Source organism: Bos taurus, chromosome 26, assembly GCF_002263795.3.
Source record: "Bos taurus isolate L1 Dominette 01449 registration number 42190680 breed Hereford chromosome 26, ARS-UCD2.0, whole genome shotgun sequence".
Taxonomy (NCBI): Eukaryota; Metazoa; Chordata; class Mammalia; order Artiodactyla; family Bovidae; genus Bos; species Bos taurus.
The window spans coordinates 40,585,858-40,606,974 of record NC_037353.1 but is presented as its reverse complement, the minus strand read 5'-3'; the positions used below and the strand labels follow the sequence as shown (position 1 = coordinate 40,606,974).

The following is a 21,117-nucleotide window of genomic DNA, read 5'->3' as shown; positions in this document are numbered from 1 at the left end:
GAACCCCAGATAGATCTGTACATAGAATCAAATTAATACCATAGGTGTAGACAGGAGAACCACTGCAAGAGGAGTATGTTGACTGAATATACTGTACGAATCTCACAGCAAAACACATGCCATGAAGGACGGTATTAAGGATGCAATAATCAAACACTCATCTTTCAGTAGGGAACTCAACTGGCTGCATCTATAGTCTGCTGTCGTATGACATAAGAAACAAACACACTTGAATCAACACACGTTGACCAGATTCTGTTTTGTTTCACTCTTGCTTTCCCATTGCTGCCAAAGGGGACAGAGACCAGCATCTTCTGATCTTTCCCAGAGTCAGAGCTCAAGGGGGAATGGGCACTAAATCATCACATTTAATTTTCCCCATGCCTTAAAAAGTAGGCATTAGAGATCCCATTTTACAGATGAGTAAACTGAGGCAGAAATTCATGAAGCAATTTGCCCAAGATCACATCAATACAAAGTAATGGAGCCAGGCCAAACTCAGGTCTGTCTGAATCTGAAAACAATTCTTCTCTTTCTATCATAACTAATACTAAAGTGCTCTTAAGTATGAAATTATTTATGTAGAGAAATCTAATGATTACAAAAGCAAATTTATCATTTTTTACCCCATGATAGGTCTTAAAATGGCATTCTTTGGACAGTCAGCAATGCATAGTTATGAACATAAAAAAATAAATAAATGCTCTAATCGAACAAGTGGTTAGACCAGAAATCCAAAAGTCTTAAACTTATCTAAGTGCCCTGGCTCTCTTCCCCACAGGCACCAAGACGATGGGTGGGGATGCTTGGGGTTCTTCTGATGAGAAATGTTCTCACGCACTCCTCCTTCTGAATTGTCCCAGACACCTCTGCCTATGTAAGAGACACTACTTAATAATTATGCATTAGGTACTTGCCTTAGTTGTATATGCCAGGCTTGTAATTAAGTGTCTATTTGAGTAGTAATTTGTTTAATGTCCACTGCTGTCCATCAGGGCTGCCAAGAATGGTTGTTCAAAATACTCACTGCCCAAGGGCTCCCACCTGATGAAGGACACCTGCTTTCACTGACGATGCTCCATACCTGGGACTGCATCTGCCGGGAGCAAGAGACACCTTATCCTGATGGGCTTAAGGCACCATATGGCTCGCTGAGGTCATGCTCTGTAAAGGCTGCTAGGACAGGAATGGTGTCTGCCTCCTCTTGCACCACAGGCAGACCTAGCACATAGTAGGTCTCCACGAAACACAGGTTGAATAAATGGCTGAATCACTAAAGAAATGCACAAATGAACACTTTCTGAAATACAGGGCATTTGGAATTCTACCTAAGATGTGACAAAGGCCAGATCATGAAATATGTGGCAGCATCTCACTTGTTTTTCTTTTTCGCTTTGTTCGGTCGTGTGGAATCTTAGTTCTCTGACCAGGGATCGAACCAGCACCCCCTGTATCCCTGCATTGAAAGCACGGAGTCTTAACCACTGAACCTCCAGGGAAGTCCCTCTGGATTTTATAGGTAAATCCTAATAACAGGAGGAGACAACCCTCTGACCATAAGACACAGGCAGTTCTTCACTGGGCTCCCTGGCTCTACACAGTCAGCAAATGCCAGTTACTTTTCTTCTTTTCCAGAAGGGAGTAATTTTGAAAGAAAGTAAATGGACTCTTGTCTTATCTGTAAGCTGTGGTAAAGAATATCCAGGCCAGAAACCTGAACATTTGATCAAAAAGCCATATTAGTGAAGGACAAAAATATGAGACATACATATATATATATATTTTTTTTTTTTTTAAACAAAGTTACTAATCACCATGGGATCCGAAGTCTGTCAAGTTTCCCCTAGCCTCTAGCTAGTAAATGAACCATCAAGAAAACAATGTGTTTTTCCTCCCTTCCTCCCCTTTCTTCCTTGCTTTTGATGAAAAACTGTAGAGATTCTTATGGTCCAGAAAACTGAGGGAGATAATCCTATGAGAGAAAACCAACTGAAATTGAATCTACTTATTGGCAGAAATACGCACAAAGATGCTCCCAAATAAACTTTAACTTCTGAATATGTTTGCTTACAAAAACAAGCAAAGACTCAGGAAGGCCAAAGCTCTGGAGTAAAGCAGCTCACTGGTCTCTCCTCCCAGGATTCCCCAGTTCCCAGCCCCCAGACCCCACTCCAGGCTTCCAGGCAGAAAGGACCCTCACCCACAGTGTCATCTTGGTCTCTGCAGGCATTATCAGGATTAACCAGCTCTGCTGGAGGAGTCAGAGAGAGGATCCAGTCACAAAGCACCTACTGCGTGCTCAGCACAGTACAAGTGGCTTCACAGCCTTTATCCCTTTCAATACTCACCACATCTTTGGGAGGTTTTTTGTTTTTTTGTTTTTGTTTTTTCCTTTTTCACATTAAGCAAAGCCTTGATTTTCAAGGCAAAAGTACATTTTTTTTCACTTTCTGTTCTTGGCATAAATTTTGATTATTTCCAATAGAACCAAGACCTCCTGAACCCCTTTCAGTGTCATCTAAAGCTTGAACTACCTCAATTTCTGGATGAAATATCCATTCAGAAATAAGTTGTGCAATTCAATCACCCTTTTTGACTTCAAACTTTTCTTTGCCAAAATTAAACAGAACAGCACCAACATCTCTATAATCTTCATCTATGACACTTCATCTATGACACTCCTACCTCTATGAAATGTTTTGCCAAGTCAGAATGTGGAGCTTCTCTCCCATAACACTCAGAAGGAAGAGTATCTGAATGTTGGTTTTCACAAGGACTTTCTCCGTCAGTGGTATTGTGTAATCTTGGACTCTGTACAGGTCATAGCCCAAGGCACACACGGACCCCGTGGTTGGGGCAGTGGTGTGCTCCCAGAGCTGGGCAAAGCAGAGCCTCATGACTTCCTCTTCCACAACCAGACCCCACCTTCTGGGGGAGATGACTGAGCCTCTTGAGAGCTGGGCAAGAGGGGCAGAACATCAGCACAAGAGGGAGCAGAGGAAACAAGAGCCTTTGGGAGGTATTTTTAAACCCTCTTTCAAAACTGATGACAGAGGCTGAAAAAGTATTCCATCACTCAAAATGAGTTCTGAAACCTCATCTCAACTATATCCCTTCATCTCTTAAAAAGTGAAAGAGAAGACTGAAAAGTCAAGTGTTTGCCATGAAATGACATTGCTGATTAGAAGGAGAGCTGACCACATTATTCTAACAGCTCAGGTCCCTTTCTTACTCTAGACAAAGGAAGGCAGGGGAATTCTGAAAACTCAGTGTTGGTGGTGAATTTGGGGTCCTGAACACACTTTTGGAGTTGCAAAGAGTTGGACACAACTTAGTGACTAAACAACAACAACTCTTCAAAGGCTTGAAATGCTTTTTCTACTCTGTATCCCAATGCTAACTCTGCTGCTGGCATAAAAGGAAGGTGCTATTTAGCAGTAATTAGCAGACTCCAGAGGAGGGTGGGTGGAAAGAAGCATTGGCTTGAATCACCCAACAACTGCACACACTTGGCTGTGGAATGATCTGCTTCATTTGCCTTCAGCAGACTTAACTTCCTAATTAAGTTGGCTCCAGCCAACATTCAAATGACTTTGCATTTTCCAAGTAGATGCCAAAAGAGGCCAGAGCGATGGCCCCCAAAGCCAGTGGGAGAAATGAGGAAGCAGGTCTGGAATGAAATACATGCTGTGGAGACCCTCATGGGAATAACTTATGTACATACATGAGTTCTAGCCAAAAGGGAAAAGAAACCACACTGGTTCTAAGGATATGCACACTAGATATGAATCTGAGAAAACACAAAGAAAGGACTTGGTGTGGTTCTAAAGCCAAAAGATAATGTTTCCATGGCAGGTGCCCAGCTGAGGCTGGGACTAGGACAGTTTCCAGAGAATGGGATTGTAGAACAGTATTATCTTATATTTATCTACCTATGTCCCTTCCTCCTTCCGTCTATCTATATCCCAAAAGATGTCCACTGCAGAAGACATGTGGTTATCTGAATTTTTATTTTTAGAACATATCTAACATCTTGAATGATCCCTGGGCCCAAATTTGGAAGACTGAGTTAAAAGTCAATGATTTGAAACAGTGATAAAAGAAACACCCACACAAACTAGCTGCCTATCCAACAAGTATTCCTTTATAATTCAAGTCCATTCTACCATCATGGGCCAAGAACAAGATCTCTGATGAGTCTAGGGCCCTCACATCCACAAGAAGTCATTACATGCAATGGGAGAGAGAATGGAGAGTAGAGGACATTTCATAATGGTTAAAGAAAGGGTCAGATGACAAGAAAATACAGCAATCATAAATGTGTGAGTGCCAATAGAAAGCGCTCCAAAACACAGGAAGCAAAACCAGCAAAACAAAAAGGAGAAACAGACAAAATCCTGTTAACACTATCAAACTCTTGATTGATAACAGTGAGACAGAGAAAAAGAATTAGAAATCTCTGAATGACAACATCTTAATCAACACACATGGAATGCCACACCCAACAAATTCAGAATATGTTTTTGGGTGTGAATGAAATATCCACCAAGATAAAGAATGTGCTAGGCAATAAAACAAATCTCCATAAATTTCAAAAGACTGAAATTTTCATGAGTATGTTTTCCAGTCACAATAAAACTAAGTTAACAATTCATTCCATTAAAATAGCTGGGAAAGTCTCCAATATTTGGAAATTTAAAAATTCACTTCTGAATAATACATAGATCAAAGAAAAAACCACAGGGATGTTAGAAAATAATTTGAACATAATAACAATAAAAATACAATATAACAAATTTTGCGGGGTATAGCTAAAATAGAGACATTTATAGCTTTAAATGCTTACATTAGAAAGGAAAAAATCTTTAAACAATTATTATTTAAATTTCTAACTTAAGCTAGAAAAGTATGAGCAATTTAAAAACAAATTAAAAGCAAGGAAGCAATGAAAATAAGAACCAAAATCAACAAAGCAGAAAAGACATAAAAATAGAAAAAATAAAGACAAAGTAGGTTGTTTGAAAAGTTTAATAAAATCAATAAACTGCAAGTAAGTTAATCAAGGAAAAAAGGATCAGAAACAAATTACTACATCAGAAATGGAAGCCAGACTAGCACCACCAATCTTAACAGACATGAAAAAGTCAATAAGGTAATATTATGAACACCTTTATGTTAACAAACTCAACAGTATAGATAAATGTACAAATTATTTTAAAATCACAATTTATCAAAAGTGACATAAGGGAGTTTCACTTCCACACTGGCATATGAGAAGCTCTGGGGACCCCACTTTCAAGCTAAACTGGAGAAAATTACTAAAAATATAAAATCAAGTCTCTGGAAGTGATCCTAAAAGCACATAGCAAATGAAGAAATAGTCATCTAAGAAGACACTAAAACTCAGTAGGGACAGTGAAAATCTCTGGCATCAGAACCTCGATCCATTCTTGCTCCTTCCCTCCCAGCCTAGTGTGAAGGAAGGTCCATCCCAGATGGATACAGCCTAGAACACAGGGCTCCCCCTTCCTCTCCTCACAGCTCCTCGTCGAGGACAATGGTGTCCTGCTGGGAGAGACAGGCTGTTGGTATTCATCACCCTGAAGGTCAGAAGCTACTGTGCTCCCCTCCTTCCAGTGGCCAAGTCCTAGGCATGAGCATCACTCAGAAGGAACCTGTCACTGTCCCTATCTTCAGCTCTAGAAACAAGGCTCGGGAAGACACATCTTAAAACAGAGAACTCTGGAGCTCTTCTCAAAGGAACTGACTTTATTTGAACATGGTAAAGTTCAAGCCTAAGGGTGCACTCAGAAACACTCGAGGTTGTGATGAAAAGCAATTAAGAGGAAAATGGGAGCTTCACTAGAGAAACGAACTAAATAACACATGTTAACTCTTCTTTTCAAATTCTGTTGATTGAGTGTAATCCCAATTATAATGCCAGAAGACTTTCTTATGAAAATTCATAAACTGATTCCACAGCATATATTTTGGAAAAGTAAAGAACCTATAATTGCCAAAGTAACCTTGAGAAAAAAAAACAACAAAGATGAAAGACTCCAGCTGCCGGACTTCAACAGACCTACCATAAAGCTACAGTAATCAATACAGTGCAGTTCTAGAAAAAGGGTTGGCAGACAGATTAATGACATTGTAGAGAGTACAGGAATAGAACCACACTGTATGGTCTATCAATTTCTGCAAAGGCACTAACGCTACCTGATGGTGAAAGGAAAAATTGTTTCAATAAATGGTGCTAAAAATGGATATAAATGCAAAAAATATTAACTTTTAAACACTGTCTCACACACTGAACAAAAATCAACTTGGTTTTAAATATAAAACCCAAGCCATAAAGCTTTTGAAGAAAACATATGAAGACAAGTTTATAACTGGAAGGTGGGAAAGATTTCTTACATAAAACACAGAAAGCAATAACCACAAATGAAAAAAGTGACAAGTAAGATTTAATCAAAATTTAAAACTACTACTCATCAACAGATACTATTAAGAAAATGAATAGGCAAGCCACTGATGGGAGAACATATTCACAAAACATTTATTTGACACAAGGCTTCTAAACAGAATATGAAGAAACATCACCAGTTAATCACAAATAGACAAAAATAATTAATGGAAAAAGGATTTGAACAGACATCGCACCAAGGAAGATATGAGAACAGCCAGTAGGCAAATGAAAATGTCAGTGACATCATTAGTATTAGAGAACTACAATGAGACACTGTATAAACCCACCAAAATGACTAAGCAAACAAAAAAAACCAGTAACAGCAAATGTTGGTGAAGACCCAGTGTACCTGAAATTTTCATACGTTGCCAGAGAGAATGTAAACTAGCTCAAGCATTTTGTGAAAATATCTGGCAGTTTCTTCAAATGTTAAACATATCCTAATGTTTTTACGTTAGCAATATCACTCACAGATATTTAGCCAAGATAAATGTCAGCATAGTTCATTAAAAGAACTGCACACAAATGTTCATAGCAGCTTAATTCACAATGGAAATAACCAGAAAGACAAAAAAACCTGTGGAATATTCATTACAATGAAATACATTGCAGCAATAAAAAAGAATAAATTATGGATACTTATAACAATGTGGATGAACTTCAAGATATTATACGGAGCAAAAACTGCCAGACTCAAAAAGAATACACTGCATTATTCCATTTAGATGAAATTCTAAAGTAGGCAAAGCTAATCTAAAGGTTGAAAAAAAAAAACAGTACAGTGGTTATTTCAAGAGAATGAAGATTGGAAATGAACATAAAGACCCTTCTGAGGTGATGGAAATACCTTACATTGTGATAGGAATATGGGTTACATAATGAGCCCACTTCTCAAGACCGAATGGCAATGACCTATGCATTTCAATGTAAATTTTACCTTAAAATGCTAAAATAATTTTTTAAAGATATACTACCATGTGTAAAATAGCTAGCTAGTAGGAACCTGCTATGAAGCAAAAGGGGCTCAACTCGGTGTTCTGTGATGACCTAGATGGGAGGGGTGGGGCCGGGGGTGAGGGAGAGTCAAGAGGGAGGGGATATATGCATACATACAGCTGATTCACTTCGTTGGACAGCAGAGATGAATGCAGCGCTGTAAAGCAGTTATGCTCCAATAAAAAGAAACTGTCAGCATTCTCAGTGGTGGTAGGAAGTGGGCAGACAAAAACAGGAAGGAAGAAGGGCAGACTCTTGTACTTGAAGCATGTGGGGATTCATTAGCTCTGTTTTCTTTTATATGTCTGAATTTCTTCATAATAAAAAATTTAAAAAGAAAGAAATAAAAAGGCATTAGGCTTTAATTACAACCTTTAATCTGACCATGATCTTTTTTTTCATGGAAGTCAAATGGAGAGCCAAGTCTTTGAGGGAGAGTATTTTTAATTAATTAAACAGTAACCATTTCTAAAACTACTCTATTTATTCAGACCAAGAACCTGAAGAGTGGATGAATTTAACATGTGAAAGATAACTTTCTTCCGTATATTTGCCTAATTATCTTAGAATGGGGCTCTCAGCCTAGACATCATTGACATTTGGGGCTGGATCCTTCTGTGTCGTGAGGACTGTCCTCTGCACTGTAGGAAGTTTGGCAGCATCCCTGGCCTCGACGGAGGAGATGCCACATGTCACATGCCCTTGTGACAACCACAAATGTCTCTGGACTTTGCTAATATCCCCTAGGGGGCAAAATTGTCCAGTTGAGAACTACTGCCCAGGAATACTCATTCCCAACCAAGACCACGTAGCCCTCATTGTTCAGTTGCCCAGTCGTGTCCGACTCGTTGAGACCCCATGGACTGCAGCACGCTAGGCCTCCCCACTCCTCACCATTTCCCAGAGTTTGCCCAAGTTCACGTCCATTGCATCGGTGATGCCATCTAGCCATCTCATTCTCTGATGTCCTCTTCTCTTTCTGCCCTTAGTCTTTCCCAGCATCAGGGACTTTTTCAGTTAGTCAGCTGTTCGCATCATGTGACCAAAATACTCGAGTTTCAGCTTCAGCATTAGTCCTTCCAGTGAGTATTCAGGGTTGATTTCCCTTAACATTGACTGGTTTGATCTCCCTGCTGTCCATCAGACTCTCAGGAGTCTTCTCTAGCACCACAGTTGAAAGGAATAAATTCTTTGGCTCTCTGCCTTCTTTATGGTCCGGCTCACACAACTATATATGACCACTGGGAAGACCATAGCCTTAACTATAGGAACCTTTGTCAGCTGAGTAATGTCTCTGCTTTTCAACACACTGTCTAGGATTGTCATAGCTTTCCTGCCAAGAAGCAAACGTCTTCTGATTTCATGGCTGCAGTCACCATCTGGAGTGATTTTGGAGCCCAAGAAGAGGAAATCCGTCACTACTTCCACCTTTTCCCCTTCTATTTGTCATGCAGTAATGGGATCAGTAATGGGAAAGTTATGACCAACCTAGATAGCATATTCCAAAGCCAAGACATTACTTTGCCAACAAAGGTTTGTCTAGTCAAGGCTATGGTTTTTCCTGTGGTCATGTATGGATGTGAGAGTTGGACTGTGAAGAAAGCTGAGCGCCGAAGAATTGATGCTTTTGAACTGTGGTGTTGGAGAAGAGTCTTGAGAGTCCCTTGGCCTGCAAGGAGATCCAACCAGTCCATTCTGAAGGAGATCAGCCCTGGGATTTCTTTGGAAGGAATGATGCTAAAGCTGAAACTCCAGTACTTTGGCCACCTCATGCGAAGAGTTGACTCACTGGAGAAGACTCTGATGCTGGGAGGGATTGGGGGCAGGAGGAGAAGGGGACGACAGAGGATGAGATGGCTGGATGGCATCACTGACTCGATGGACGTGAGTCTGGGTGAATTCCGGGAGCTGATGATGGACAGGGAGGCCTGGCGTGCTGTGATTCATGGGGTCGCAAAGAGTCGAACACGACTGAGCGACTGAACTGAACTGAATGGGATCAGATGTCATGATCCTGGATTTTTCAATATTTAGTTTTAAGCTGGCTCTTTCACTCTCTTCCTTCACCCTCATCAAGAAGCTCTTTAGTTCCTCTTCACTTTCTGCCATTAGAGTGGTATCCCCCCAAGGGGACAAAAATTGATTCTTGGGGAGATGAGAAAATTCTAGATATTACAATTTTTTGTGGCCCTCCAAACAGCCATAATATTAATACAATATATCAGTGGAATTAATATTTCATGGTAGAGAAGAGAAGTTGAGGGTTAGGGTTAGTTGAAGGGGAAGCCTACAAAAATGAGGATGGGTGATAATGAAAAAAAAAAAAAGATTGAAAAACATCACCCCATAAAGAGGTCTGATTCTTTTTAAAGCCAACTATTTCCTCCAAGGATTTGGTATCCCCAAAGCAAGACTTTTCAGTATTCAGGGGGGTCTTCATTTCAATGATGAAAAAGTTGCAAAATAAGCACAGTTGCTTCCCAGAACCTCTGAAACTGTCTTGGAAGTTTAAGATAAAAGATAATGCAAATTTAGGTGAAAAAACCTAGGAGAGGCTCTTGCCAAGTATGATGATGTCCCATGACAGGACAATGAATTTGGAAGCTCTCATTTGTCACTTAGAAGGTAAACCACACAAATCAAACTGACCTCAGATAAGTGACCACCAGTTTGTCCTGGTTGAACATGACTCAATCAGCCCATGTCATTTCATACCATTTTTATTTTTATTTTTTTTACTATTTTTTTTTATTTTATTTTTTAACTTTACAATATTGTATTGGTTTTGCCATATACCATTTTTAAAAGAAGAAGATGGTCTTTTTCAAGCTTCCCATCTAGCAGCAAAATCCCTGGACAGCAATTTCATTTCATTAAATGATCCAAAACAAACGAATCTTGCATTTTATTCTGCTCTTCTATTTCCTGTATCTTTATGCAAAAGTCTGTCTAACCACTCCAAAAACCAGCTGGTTTATAACATTAAATATTCATGCTTGATGGAGTTAAACCTGGCTGCTTAGCATAGATGATATCTTATGATAATTTTTCAATCCATATTTACAAACCCTTTAGATTTGTTCCACAAAAGCAAACTCCCAGACACTCAGCCTACAAAGACCCTTTGTAGGACTCTTGTCCTACAAGAGTAGGACACTCACCAGGACTCTTGTCATCAAAATAACACTGAGGTTATATGAGAATCTTCTAACATACGGTACCCCCGCACTAAGGCATCAGAACATTACCAAGGTATTCCTGAATTGAAAATGATAAGGGAAGGAAGGAATAAGAGAGTGATGACTAATTTTGTGTATCAGCTTGGCTAGGCCATAGTGCCCAGATGTTTGGTCAAACATCAGTCTGGAAGTTGCTTCAAAGACATATTTTAGATGTGACAAGTGTTTACTATCAGTTGACTTTAAATTAAGGAGCTCACCCTACATAATATGAGTGTACCTCATTCAATTAGTTCAAGGCCTTAGGAGCAAAGACTGAGGTTTCCCAAGCAAGAAATTCTACCTCAAGACTGCAACACAGGGATTTCCCTGCTGGTCCAGTGGTTAAGAATCAGCCTTCCGATGCAGGAGATGCAGGTTTGATCCCTGGTTGGAGAACTAAGATCTCACATACTGCAGGACAGCCACTGAGCCTGCGTGCTCTGGAGTCCACGCACCACAACTAGAGAGCCTGCATGCCGCAACTAAGACCCAATGTGAAAGTGGAAGTGAAGTCGCTCAGTCGCATCCGACTGTTTGCGATCCCATGGACTGTAGCCCACCAGGCTCCTCTGTCCATGGGATTCTCCAGGCAAGAATACTGGAGTGGGTTGCCATTTCCTTCTCCAGGGGAATCTTCCTGACCCAGGGATCGAACCCAGGTCTCCCGCATTGCGGGCAGACGCTTTGACCTCTGAGCCACCAGGGAAGTCCCAACTAAGACCCAACACAGTCACAATAAATAAACAATAAAAAAGGAGACTGCAACCTTGAAATCCTAACCAAATTTCCAACCTGCCAGTGCTCATGATCTCACAAGCCAATTCCTTAAAATAACTGTTCGTCTCCCTCTGTACATACACACATCCTATTGGTTGTTTCTCCTGAGAACCCTGACTATGCAAAGAGGGAGACGAATTCTATCTTCGATAAAACGAAAAGCACCTCAACACCACCCCACGATATACGAGGGTGGGAAGAAGCTGGCAGAGCAGATGCTGACTCAGAGAGGAAAGGCACATCTCCACGTGGTCCTGTGGATGGTGATGCCCATGAGAAGCCCTAATTCACCAGGAGGGGCCCTGCAAATGTTTGAACTGGAGGCAGAGGTACTGCAGAGGGCAGGGGTCAGATGTGGGCTGGACAGGAAAGTAGGTGGGAAGTCCCCAGAGAGCAGCTGAACTTTCCAGGTCCCCACCTCATCTTCGAACCAGTAAACTGTCACCTCCTCAACTCTTGAAGAAGGTAGAAGGTTTAACCATCCAAGGCTCTGGGCTTGGAAAAAGCAGTCAAATGGAGAAAAAGGCTAAACAATCAGGCTGAAAACAGGGGGGCTTAGGGAAAGTCTGCAAGGTAACCTGTGAGAAAGCAAGCCCCTGGGCTTGGCTTGCAGAATGCCAGGTTCATATACACCCGGCCAGAGACTGGGGAGGGCAGGGGAGGGGAGTTCCCGCCAGTGAAAAGAATAGCCTCTAAGTAAAGGCCAGAAGCTAGCACTCAGGGCCAACCAGTGAAGCCCCAGCTCGCTTCCCTCCCACTCTTCAGCGGAGCCCACTTAACGGACTCTGTCCAGTTAGCTTCAGCACTCCCACCTTAGATAAGAACATCCAGCGGAAGACTGCCAGATATGTAAGGAAAGCTAGATACCAAAAACATGCAGATCAAGAGAAGGTGAGGAGCAGATGACGTCTGCAGTCAAAGAGAAAAGAGAGTATACCCGTGAGAAAAAGAACCTGATGTTATTTTTTTGTTAAATCAGAGTTCAGGAAAGAGCTCTTGGAAATTAAAAATACAAAATTCATAATAAAATTCAATAGAAGGGTTGGTAAATAAAATTTTTAAACTCTCCTAGAGAGATGAACAAAAACACAAAGAGAAAGATAGTAGGAAATAAAATTAAAAGATAAAATCAACCCAGGAGATTCAACACCTGCCTAACACAGGATCCAGAGAAAAGAAACGGAATACAGAGGAAGTGACACAAAGTTCCAGAGTAGAAGGACCTACTGAGAGACCAGAACAATAAATATAAAGAAAAAAAAATCCCAGGAAGGCACATCATTGTGAAACTTCAGACGACCAGAGATAAAGCCTCCTAAGAAGTTCCAGAGAGAGAAAGAGAAAAGCAAGATGAAAGAGGGGAATGTCATAGGGTCTCTCTGAATCACACAGTAAACTAGAATCCTGCACAGAACTGATTTTCAACCTAGAATTCTACACTCAGCTGGAGGGTAGCATAAAGATACTTCAAACATAAAAGACCCCAAACACCTGCTCATGTGTGCTCTCCTGGGAAATGACAGAAGAAAGGGCTTTACCTCCAGAGGCTGTCCCTGTCCCTGCACTGGAATTCCCAGCTCCCCAAACCCAGAGCACTGTGGAAAGTGCCTGGCATTGGCCTTGACCCCAGACAGGACAGGGCCATTTCAGAGCACCTGTGCCCTCCTCAAGAGCAAGACTGTGCCTGCAAAACACTGAGTGCCCGAGAAGAGTTAAATCACCACCAGTCAGGTCTTGAAATTCTGTCTGTCATGTAAAGAATGCATCCCATAAGCACTGATTATCCTTCACGACTTAGTGACTGAACACCACCACCACCCTGTAAATGCCTCCTTTTTATTCCATAGCGGAGTTCTTTAAAAATGAAACGTCTGTGTGCACAATTCAAGTGCACTGGTCTTGCTTTACTAACACCTTTTTCCTAGACCTTAGTTTCTGAGACCAGCATTAGGTATACAGCAAATTTTAAAAGGTACAGAGACTTCCTATAGATGCTAAGTTCCCCCTACCCCAACCCCGACCTTCACAGCATCCTTCATTATCAACATCCTCCAACAGCTGTCACAATTGACGAACCTACACTTACACATCAGAATCACCCAAAGTCCACAGTTTGATTAGGGTTCACTCTTGATGCTGTATAGTCTATGGGTTTCGACAAATGCATAATACAGTGACAAGCATCCACCAGTATAGTGTCATATAAAGCCGTTTCACTGTCCTAAAACTCCTCTGTGCTTGGCCTATTCTTCGGTCCCCCACCAGGAACCCTGAAGTAATGCTTTTTAATACTATTTGTTTGGAATATGGGCAATATGCTTGTAGTTTTGAGGGCCAGGTCTCTTCTGCAACTACCAACTCTGCCATTATAAAGTAAAAGCCTCCACACACAATATGTAAGTGATGGGCACCTCTGTGTTCCAATAAAACTTTATTTACAAAAACAGGCAGTGCACATGCTGTCATTTGCCAAGCCCGGAATACAGTATCACCTTATTCATTCCCTCCATTTTATAGAAAAAAGTTTCTTAATACCTTGACTTGGTAATAATAGGGTGTTTTTTTTTTTTTTTTCCAATTTTTGTCTCTGAAATCTATCCTCTTTCTGCAAGTTGAAACAACACCCAATCAAAAGCTGAGATAATGTGATGAAAGACAGTTCATCGCCTTTCTCCACTTTAAACCCCAAGCTTCTCAAAACTCTGAAGGAAATCACTCGCTCTTTGAAGCTGTGCCTCACACAGCCAGTCCTCTGACATGGCTGCCACGGTCACGCTATGTGCTGAAAGGTTGTCACACGAGCCCTTCAGGGCAGTGCTGTTTGACTGCTTGTGGTAAACCAAGGAAAAGATCTTTGGTTTCCAAAAGACATTAGTGTTTGTTCTTCTGTTCAAATAAAACCAACTGTTCTGCGGATGACATGTGGGCGTCGACTACCTTCCAGTCACCAATTATCTGTGAACAGAGCAGAAGCAAACCCATGTTTACCCAGAATGGGGGATTCGTCTCCGGAGATCCGTTGGTCCAGAACCCCTGGGTCCACTCACTCAAGTGTAATCCACAAAAATGGATAAATAAGAAGGGAGAAAGAGCCTGTGTCTCAAAACGGGAGTCCACTGAGGTCACCCTTCTGAGGTCCACCACCTCCTCTGGGGAGCAATGAGTCACACCAGGTGTCCTATCAGCTACAGTAAGAAAGCCGGAAAGCGGCACTGATGGTTTTCTAAGTGGATACGGCAGCTGCCTGCAAGGCAACCACTGATCTGTCATAAAAAAGAGCAGAGGAAAATACTCACCGAAAGCCTAGAGGCTGGGAAGGATCCTGTCAGCCAAACAGTAAAAATCTGTAACATTTTAAGCACATCTTAAGCTGCTGCTGCTAAGTCGCTTCAGTCGTGTCCAACTCTGTGCGACCCCATAGACAGCAGCCCACCAGGCTCCGCCGTCCCTGGGATTCTCCAGGCAAGAACACTGGAGTGGGTTGCCATTTCCTCCTCCAATGCATGAAAGTGAAGTCTTAAGCAAAAGATAGTAATAGCCTCTGTCAGAAAGCTTGTCGAGCACAGAAGGGACATCAGCCTCCCATTGGACAAGGCAGCTGGTGGGCAGATCCATCAGGAAATGCATTTGACAAGGCAGGGGTGTGCCTCTAAAAGAAACTTCTGAGGGTCCTGACCTCTACTCTGCAATCCAGCAGTCTCCTAGCTTGAGTCATTCACGTGAGAGCTATTTCCTTCCCGAGTTCAGATGCAACGGTAGATAGAAAACTGTGCTGCAGTCCTCAGATAACCATTTGAAAACCAGGATGAAAATTTCCCCAAAGGGTTTCACTTCTTACTGCTAATGACTTTTGAACCCTTTAAAGCTCAGCACCAAATCTCTGAGAGACCAGAAACTGCAGAGAACTTGAGTGACCCCGCAAGGATACAGATGAAAAGCAGATGGAAGCCGGCCCCGGTGAATACTATCCCAGGTACATCTAAAAAATACCACCCGGGGAATTCCTGATAACAAGGAGACAGAAAATCAATATAGCAGGCCTTCCTCCAACTAAAGTGATTATTCCAAACAGATGCTCGACCATAAATACCAGGAACGACTAGAGCCTAGAAGCACCATGAACCCTAAGCCTTCATGCATGCTGTGCCCCTGGCCATATTAACCTCAGGAACGCATGTTCTGTCAATCTCCCCTCCCCCACCTCCAAGGCTCTGAAGCCAGACCTGCTCTGTTAACCAGGAAGTGTTGTCTAAGTCTCCTCCTTCTTTACTCAGGGCTGCTGTTGAGAGAGGCTGAGGACCTGGGACCTTTGGCTGCAGTGCTGCGATGCTTGCACCTGGACACACTTCTCCTTGAGCAACAAAATACAAAGAAACTGTATGGGACTAAAAGTAACTGTGTACACACGCAGGTGGGGCAAATTCTGGACAAAAGATACAAAGAGACCAAGAAATCCATTGGCCACTTTTGAGGAGCCTGGAGCACAGAGCGTTGGGAGCAAAGGCAGGGTACTGCACACACCACCACCTAAGGGGTGGGCAAAACACCTAAGCCACCCCTTCGGCCTGATCCCCGGACACACCCCTGCCCTCACCCCATATAAGGAGCAGGCTTGCCCCCTGCTCAAGGATTAAGGGAAACCTGTTGCTTGTTCTCGCTCTCCCTTGCTGCAGTAGGGCCCCCAGTAAACTTGCCAGTTTCTTGTCTGGCCTCCAGTCAATTCCTATTGACTGGGGAAGGCCAAGAAGCCTGATGGATAACACTGTGACAAATTATCACAAACTTGGGGGCTGAAAATGAAAGAAATGTATTCTCTCCCAGTTCTGGAGACCAGAAGTTCCATATTAAGGTGCTGGCAGGTCCCCAGCCCCTCTGAAGGCTTCAAGGGAGACTCCTTCCTGCCTCGTCCAGCTTCTAGTGGCTCCAGGGTTCCTTGGCTTGCGACTGCTGCTGCTGCTGCTAAGTCGCTTCAGTCGTGTCCGACTCTGTGCGACCCCATAGACGGCAGCCCACCAGGCTCCCCTGTCCCTGGGATTCTCCAGGCAAGAACACTGGAGTGGGTTGCCATTTCCTTCTCCAATGCATGAAAGTGAAAAGTGAAAGTGAAGTCGCTCAGTCATGTCTGACTCTTTGCAACCCCATGGACTGCAGCCTACCAGGCTCCTCTGTCCATGGGATTTTCCAGGCAAGAGTACTGGAGTGGGGTGCTATTGCCTTCTCCTGGCTTTCGACTATATCACTTCAATTCTTGCCTCCATCTTCACGTGACCTCCTTCCTCATATCTCTAAGTCTCAATATTCCTCTGCCTTTCTCTTATAAGGGCATCTATCCTAGGATTTACAGCCCACCCTAAAGCCAGGATGAACTCATGTTGAGATCCTTAACTATATCTACAAAGGCTTTTTTTCCCCAAATAAAGTCACATTCACAGGTCCTGTGGGCTAGGATCTAGACAAATTTTTTTTTGGTGTCATTATTCAACCCACTAAAGTCTCCAATAAACTAGGGGAGAAAAAGAGTTATTTATTTAAATGAACATGGACTGTGAATCAGTTCAGTCACTCAGTCACGTCCAACTCTTTGCAACACAATGTAATGCAGCACGCCAGGCTTCCCTGTCCATCACCAACTCCCGGAACTTGCTCAAACTCATGTCCATCGAGTCGGTGATGCCAGCCCACCATCTCATCCTCTGTCTTTCCCTTTTCCTCCTGCCTTCAATCTTTCCCAGCATCAGGGTCTTTTCCAATGAGTCAGTGCTTCGCATCAGGTGGCCAAAGTGTGAATACCTTGTTGTATTTGTTGTTTAACCACCAAAAGCCCAAGACACTATCACATTAGAGGCTGGCAGGGAGGTCAGCTAGTGTCCTTGAATAATCTTCTGAGTCTGTCTAAGCCTCGCTGTCCCTATGCACACAGTAGGGACAACCGGACCTGGCAGGGCTGTGGCACAGGCCAACGGAGAGTCACTCAGAGTGCCAGGCACCCCGATATTGCTGACAAGCCCTAATCTCCAGTGAATCTGAGCAAAAATGGCCAACTACCACTCTGCAGGAAAGGCCATCCAGTTACTCCTTGGTCCAGCCATTATCAGGGTGTGTATTAGCTACTTAGAAAAAAGAAAAAGGATGAGGGTAACAGGCTTGGCCAAGGTCAACAACGATCCAACCTGTGGGGAATCAAGGACTTCAAGTCATAAGAGCGGCCAGTCCTCTCCCAAGTGGTCACCTGGGGACCTGGTTCCTCTCCAAGGATTTCAGAATCACCAACCTAAATACACAGCCTGCCACTGCCTACGGACTCCCCAGGACACGAGCTGTGGCTCATTTATCTCCATGTCCCCAGCACCTGTCACAATGTCTGGCACCTGACTCACTCGGTAAACACTGATGGAATGAAAGAAGATGTGACCAGGACACTCTGACATGGATAACTTGGTTCATTTAAAGCATGATACCAAGTACTTGACATTCATGGAGTGGATTAAATAAGATAATGCACTGAAACATTTTGGCATGGTGATGCTCCAGAAATGTCAGTGGTCACCATCACTTATTTTAACCCTCACTCCAACTAACAGTGGAGGCCTTATCATTCCCAGTCTACACAGCAGGAATTGAGGCACAGAGAGGTTAAGTCACAGTTCGTATCTGCATAGCCAGGATTTGTCACACTTTGAAGACCTGCGTACTCTCCACTACACCACACTGCACCTGGTTCACATTATTTAGTTTAAGGCTGGTCCCAGCTTGAAAGAAAGTGAAAGTGAAGTCGCTCAGTGTGTCCGACTCTTTGCGACCCCATGGACTGTAGCCTGCCAGGCTCCTCCGTCCATGGGATTTTCCAGGCAAGAGTACTGGAGTGGGTTGCCATTTCCTTCTCCAGGGGATCTTCCCCACCCAGGGACTGAACCCGGGTCTCCCACATTGTAGGCAGATGCTTTACTGTCTGAGTCACCAGGGAAGTCCCAGCTTACATACCTATAATCAGACTATATATTAGGGGTGACGGCGTGTATGTACATGTATATATATACACATATATGCTATATGTTGGTACAGTACACACATATACACACACACACACACACACACACACACACACAAACTTTCATTGAAGGGGTAACCTAGCGAGGACACTGAGCTGAAAGGCATACGGTCCCGGGGAACACGGTTAATTCCCTTGACTGTCAGCATCCTGAATGGCTACTGCCAAAGGGTAAAGTGTCGCAAGTTTCACCCTGCTGAGTTGACAGGAGCCACACATACAATGTTTTGTAAACTCCAGAGTCTTGGCCTCAGGCTTATTTCTTCCTGGGGAATGTCTTGTTTCTAAGACAACCGCCCTACAGTGAAGAAAAGTGAACTACACTTGACATTCAAGGATCAATACTTTTCCCTTTACATAAATTCCCAAAAAGAGTGATCAGGAGACATGACCTAGGAATCAGAGTCTCCCAAGCAGGGAACTTACAGGAGGAATGGATGCTGGGGAAGCTTTTGCGGCCCTCGGACACCAGGTCGGGGTCACCGGTGCAGTGCATTTCCGAGTTCATCACTCCATCTGGAAAGCAGCGGTAAAAGAAATCGGGGCGAGGTCTACAAAAGACACCATGGACAGTTTCAATATAAAACGCTGCCATCACAAACAAACCCCAGCTGACCCCGCCGACCCCTGCTGCTGCCCCAGTTCCTTCTTCTGCCATCAACACCGCAGCCCCCACCGGAAGACACCGTGGGCTTAGGCAAAGCTCAGGCTTCAGGGTCAGAAAGATCTGGGCTGGAACTCCCACTCTGCCACTTACTAGTTTTATGACTTAGGTAGTCACATAGCCACCCTCAGTCTCCACATCTGTAAAAGAGGGATATCAATACCTACCCAAAAGTAAGGTACTGAGGGTCAAGAGAGATGACTTCCGGGAGCCACCTGAGCATGGCGGTGGTGAAATAAAGATGGAGCCACAGCTCCATCTATGGCTCCACTGCTTGGAGGCTGCTACCAGGATCCAAGCCTCCAGGCTCCTCATGGCCCTGTATCTTGAATCTGATGGCCAACTGCCTACACTTCCTTAAAGAGCAGGTTTCACTGAGAAGACCTGAAAACTCAGTTCTAAGCTTTGGCACACAGTCACCAGCCCAGCTCTTGGTCCAGGTTGTGGGGGAAGGAAGTAGGGGACAAGCTGGTCCCGAGGCCAAGTCAACTGCCATAATCATGGCTAACATGTACTTAGTACTTAACTGCATACCAGACCCAGCACTAAGTACCACCCATGGGTCACACTGTATGATTTTTATGACAACCCTGGGGCAGGTCCTGGAACTTCCTTCATTTCACACGTGTGAAAATGAAAGCTTAGAAAGATCACACTCCTGCCCAGGGTCACACACAACCAGTAAGTGGCAAAGACAAGCTCTGAACCCTGGCAATTGGATTCCTGCACCTACACACCACACCCCACGTGTCCACTTCACTCAAGTGTGGATTCTCACTGTGATGAGTGATGGTGAATTCTTCACATGAATTCAACTAACTCTGCCAGATGCCTGCCATGGACAAGGTTTTTCTAATACTATAAACACAGCCCCCCTTTTCTGCACACACTGGGTTACAGTTCATATGGTTCTCACTGTGAACTCTAAGGGCTCACTGGTCCTCCAGCTCTGGGATCTGGGCCCAATAACAATCTATCAGTATCTATAACATATCAATTATCAATAATCTATCAGAACTGTTGGTGTGCTGTTTCTCCCCTATGTGTGTCTTTAAGTGTGGCTATTCACCTACTGAACCAGAGCCTCAGAGAGGACCTGGGAATCAGCATTTCATTGGGCCCTCAGCAACTCTAAGCACAGAAAGTTGGAAGGACAATGCAGCCCAAGGCCACTTGCTGACCAATCTATATCCATCTTCTGCCCCCTCATTACCTGACCAGGACTGCACACCAAGTACCTGATTGCTAAATACTGAGGTTCCGAGAGGGAAACCAACCTGTCCAAGGCCAACAGCTAGTCAGGGCCTAAGTCAGGTCTCGAACTCAGATCTTTTGACTGTTTTTCTCTACAGAGACTAGCTCATTTCCAGAGCATTTGGGGGAGAAGGCAAGATAAACAGAAAATAGAAATCATCTCCCAGGAGGGTAAGAGAAATGTGTCATGAGTCACAGCTCAAATACTAATCCATATTGCTTATCCCAGAGACAATGATAAATAAGCAAGATTATCTATTTTTTGGATGCCAAAACTGATAAGTGAGTGGGTGTCTGGTGAGGCCCTGGAATACCAGTGGGCTGGAAATGGCTTTCTTGACATTGGTCCCCAAGAAAGTACAGTCATTAGATACTTCTTTACTATTGATGTCATGCTTACTGAAGTAGTGAGTTTATCATTCAAAGGAGTGGAAAGATCTGAGTTGAGGACAGAAACCCCAGAAGGACAACAATTTAAGGAAAACCAGATGAGCTCCAATCTGTCCCATCCAGTTTCCTGTGGCCAAGGTTTCTACACGGCTGACCTTGAAACTAAGTCACTGCTTGTTTCTTTTTGGAACTTACCTTCCCACTATCAATTTAATAGTGTTTGTGCAGACTCCATTCAAAGCAAGAGCCAAGGACACGGCTACAAAACAAAACCAACAAACAGAAAAATAACCAGCTG

At 43.3% G+C, this 21,117-nt stretch overlaps 1 protein-coding gene and 1 pseudogene across 1 annotated transcript in view; both read right to left on the bottom strand.

Annotated features, from left to right (window-relative positions):
- The window catches only part of PLPP4 (phospholipid phosphatase 4), a 147,057-nt gene that overhangs the window by 49,811 nt on the left and 76,129 nt on the right, over nucleotides 1-21,117 (bottom strand). Inside the window, 2 exon segments of the mRNA NM_001206550.1 lie at nucleotides 18,938-19,062; nucleotides 21,015-21,078. Of these exon segments, the coding sequence (NP_001193479.1) occupies nucleotides 18,938-19,062; nucleotides 21,015-21,078 (189 nt within the window).
- Nucleotides 1,992-3,080, bottom strand: LOC101901989 (deoxyuridine 5'-triphosphate nucleotidohydrolase, mitochondrial-like; annotated as a pseudogene).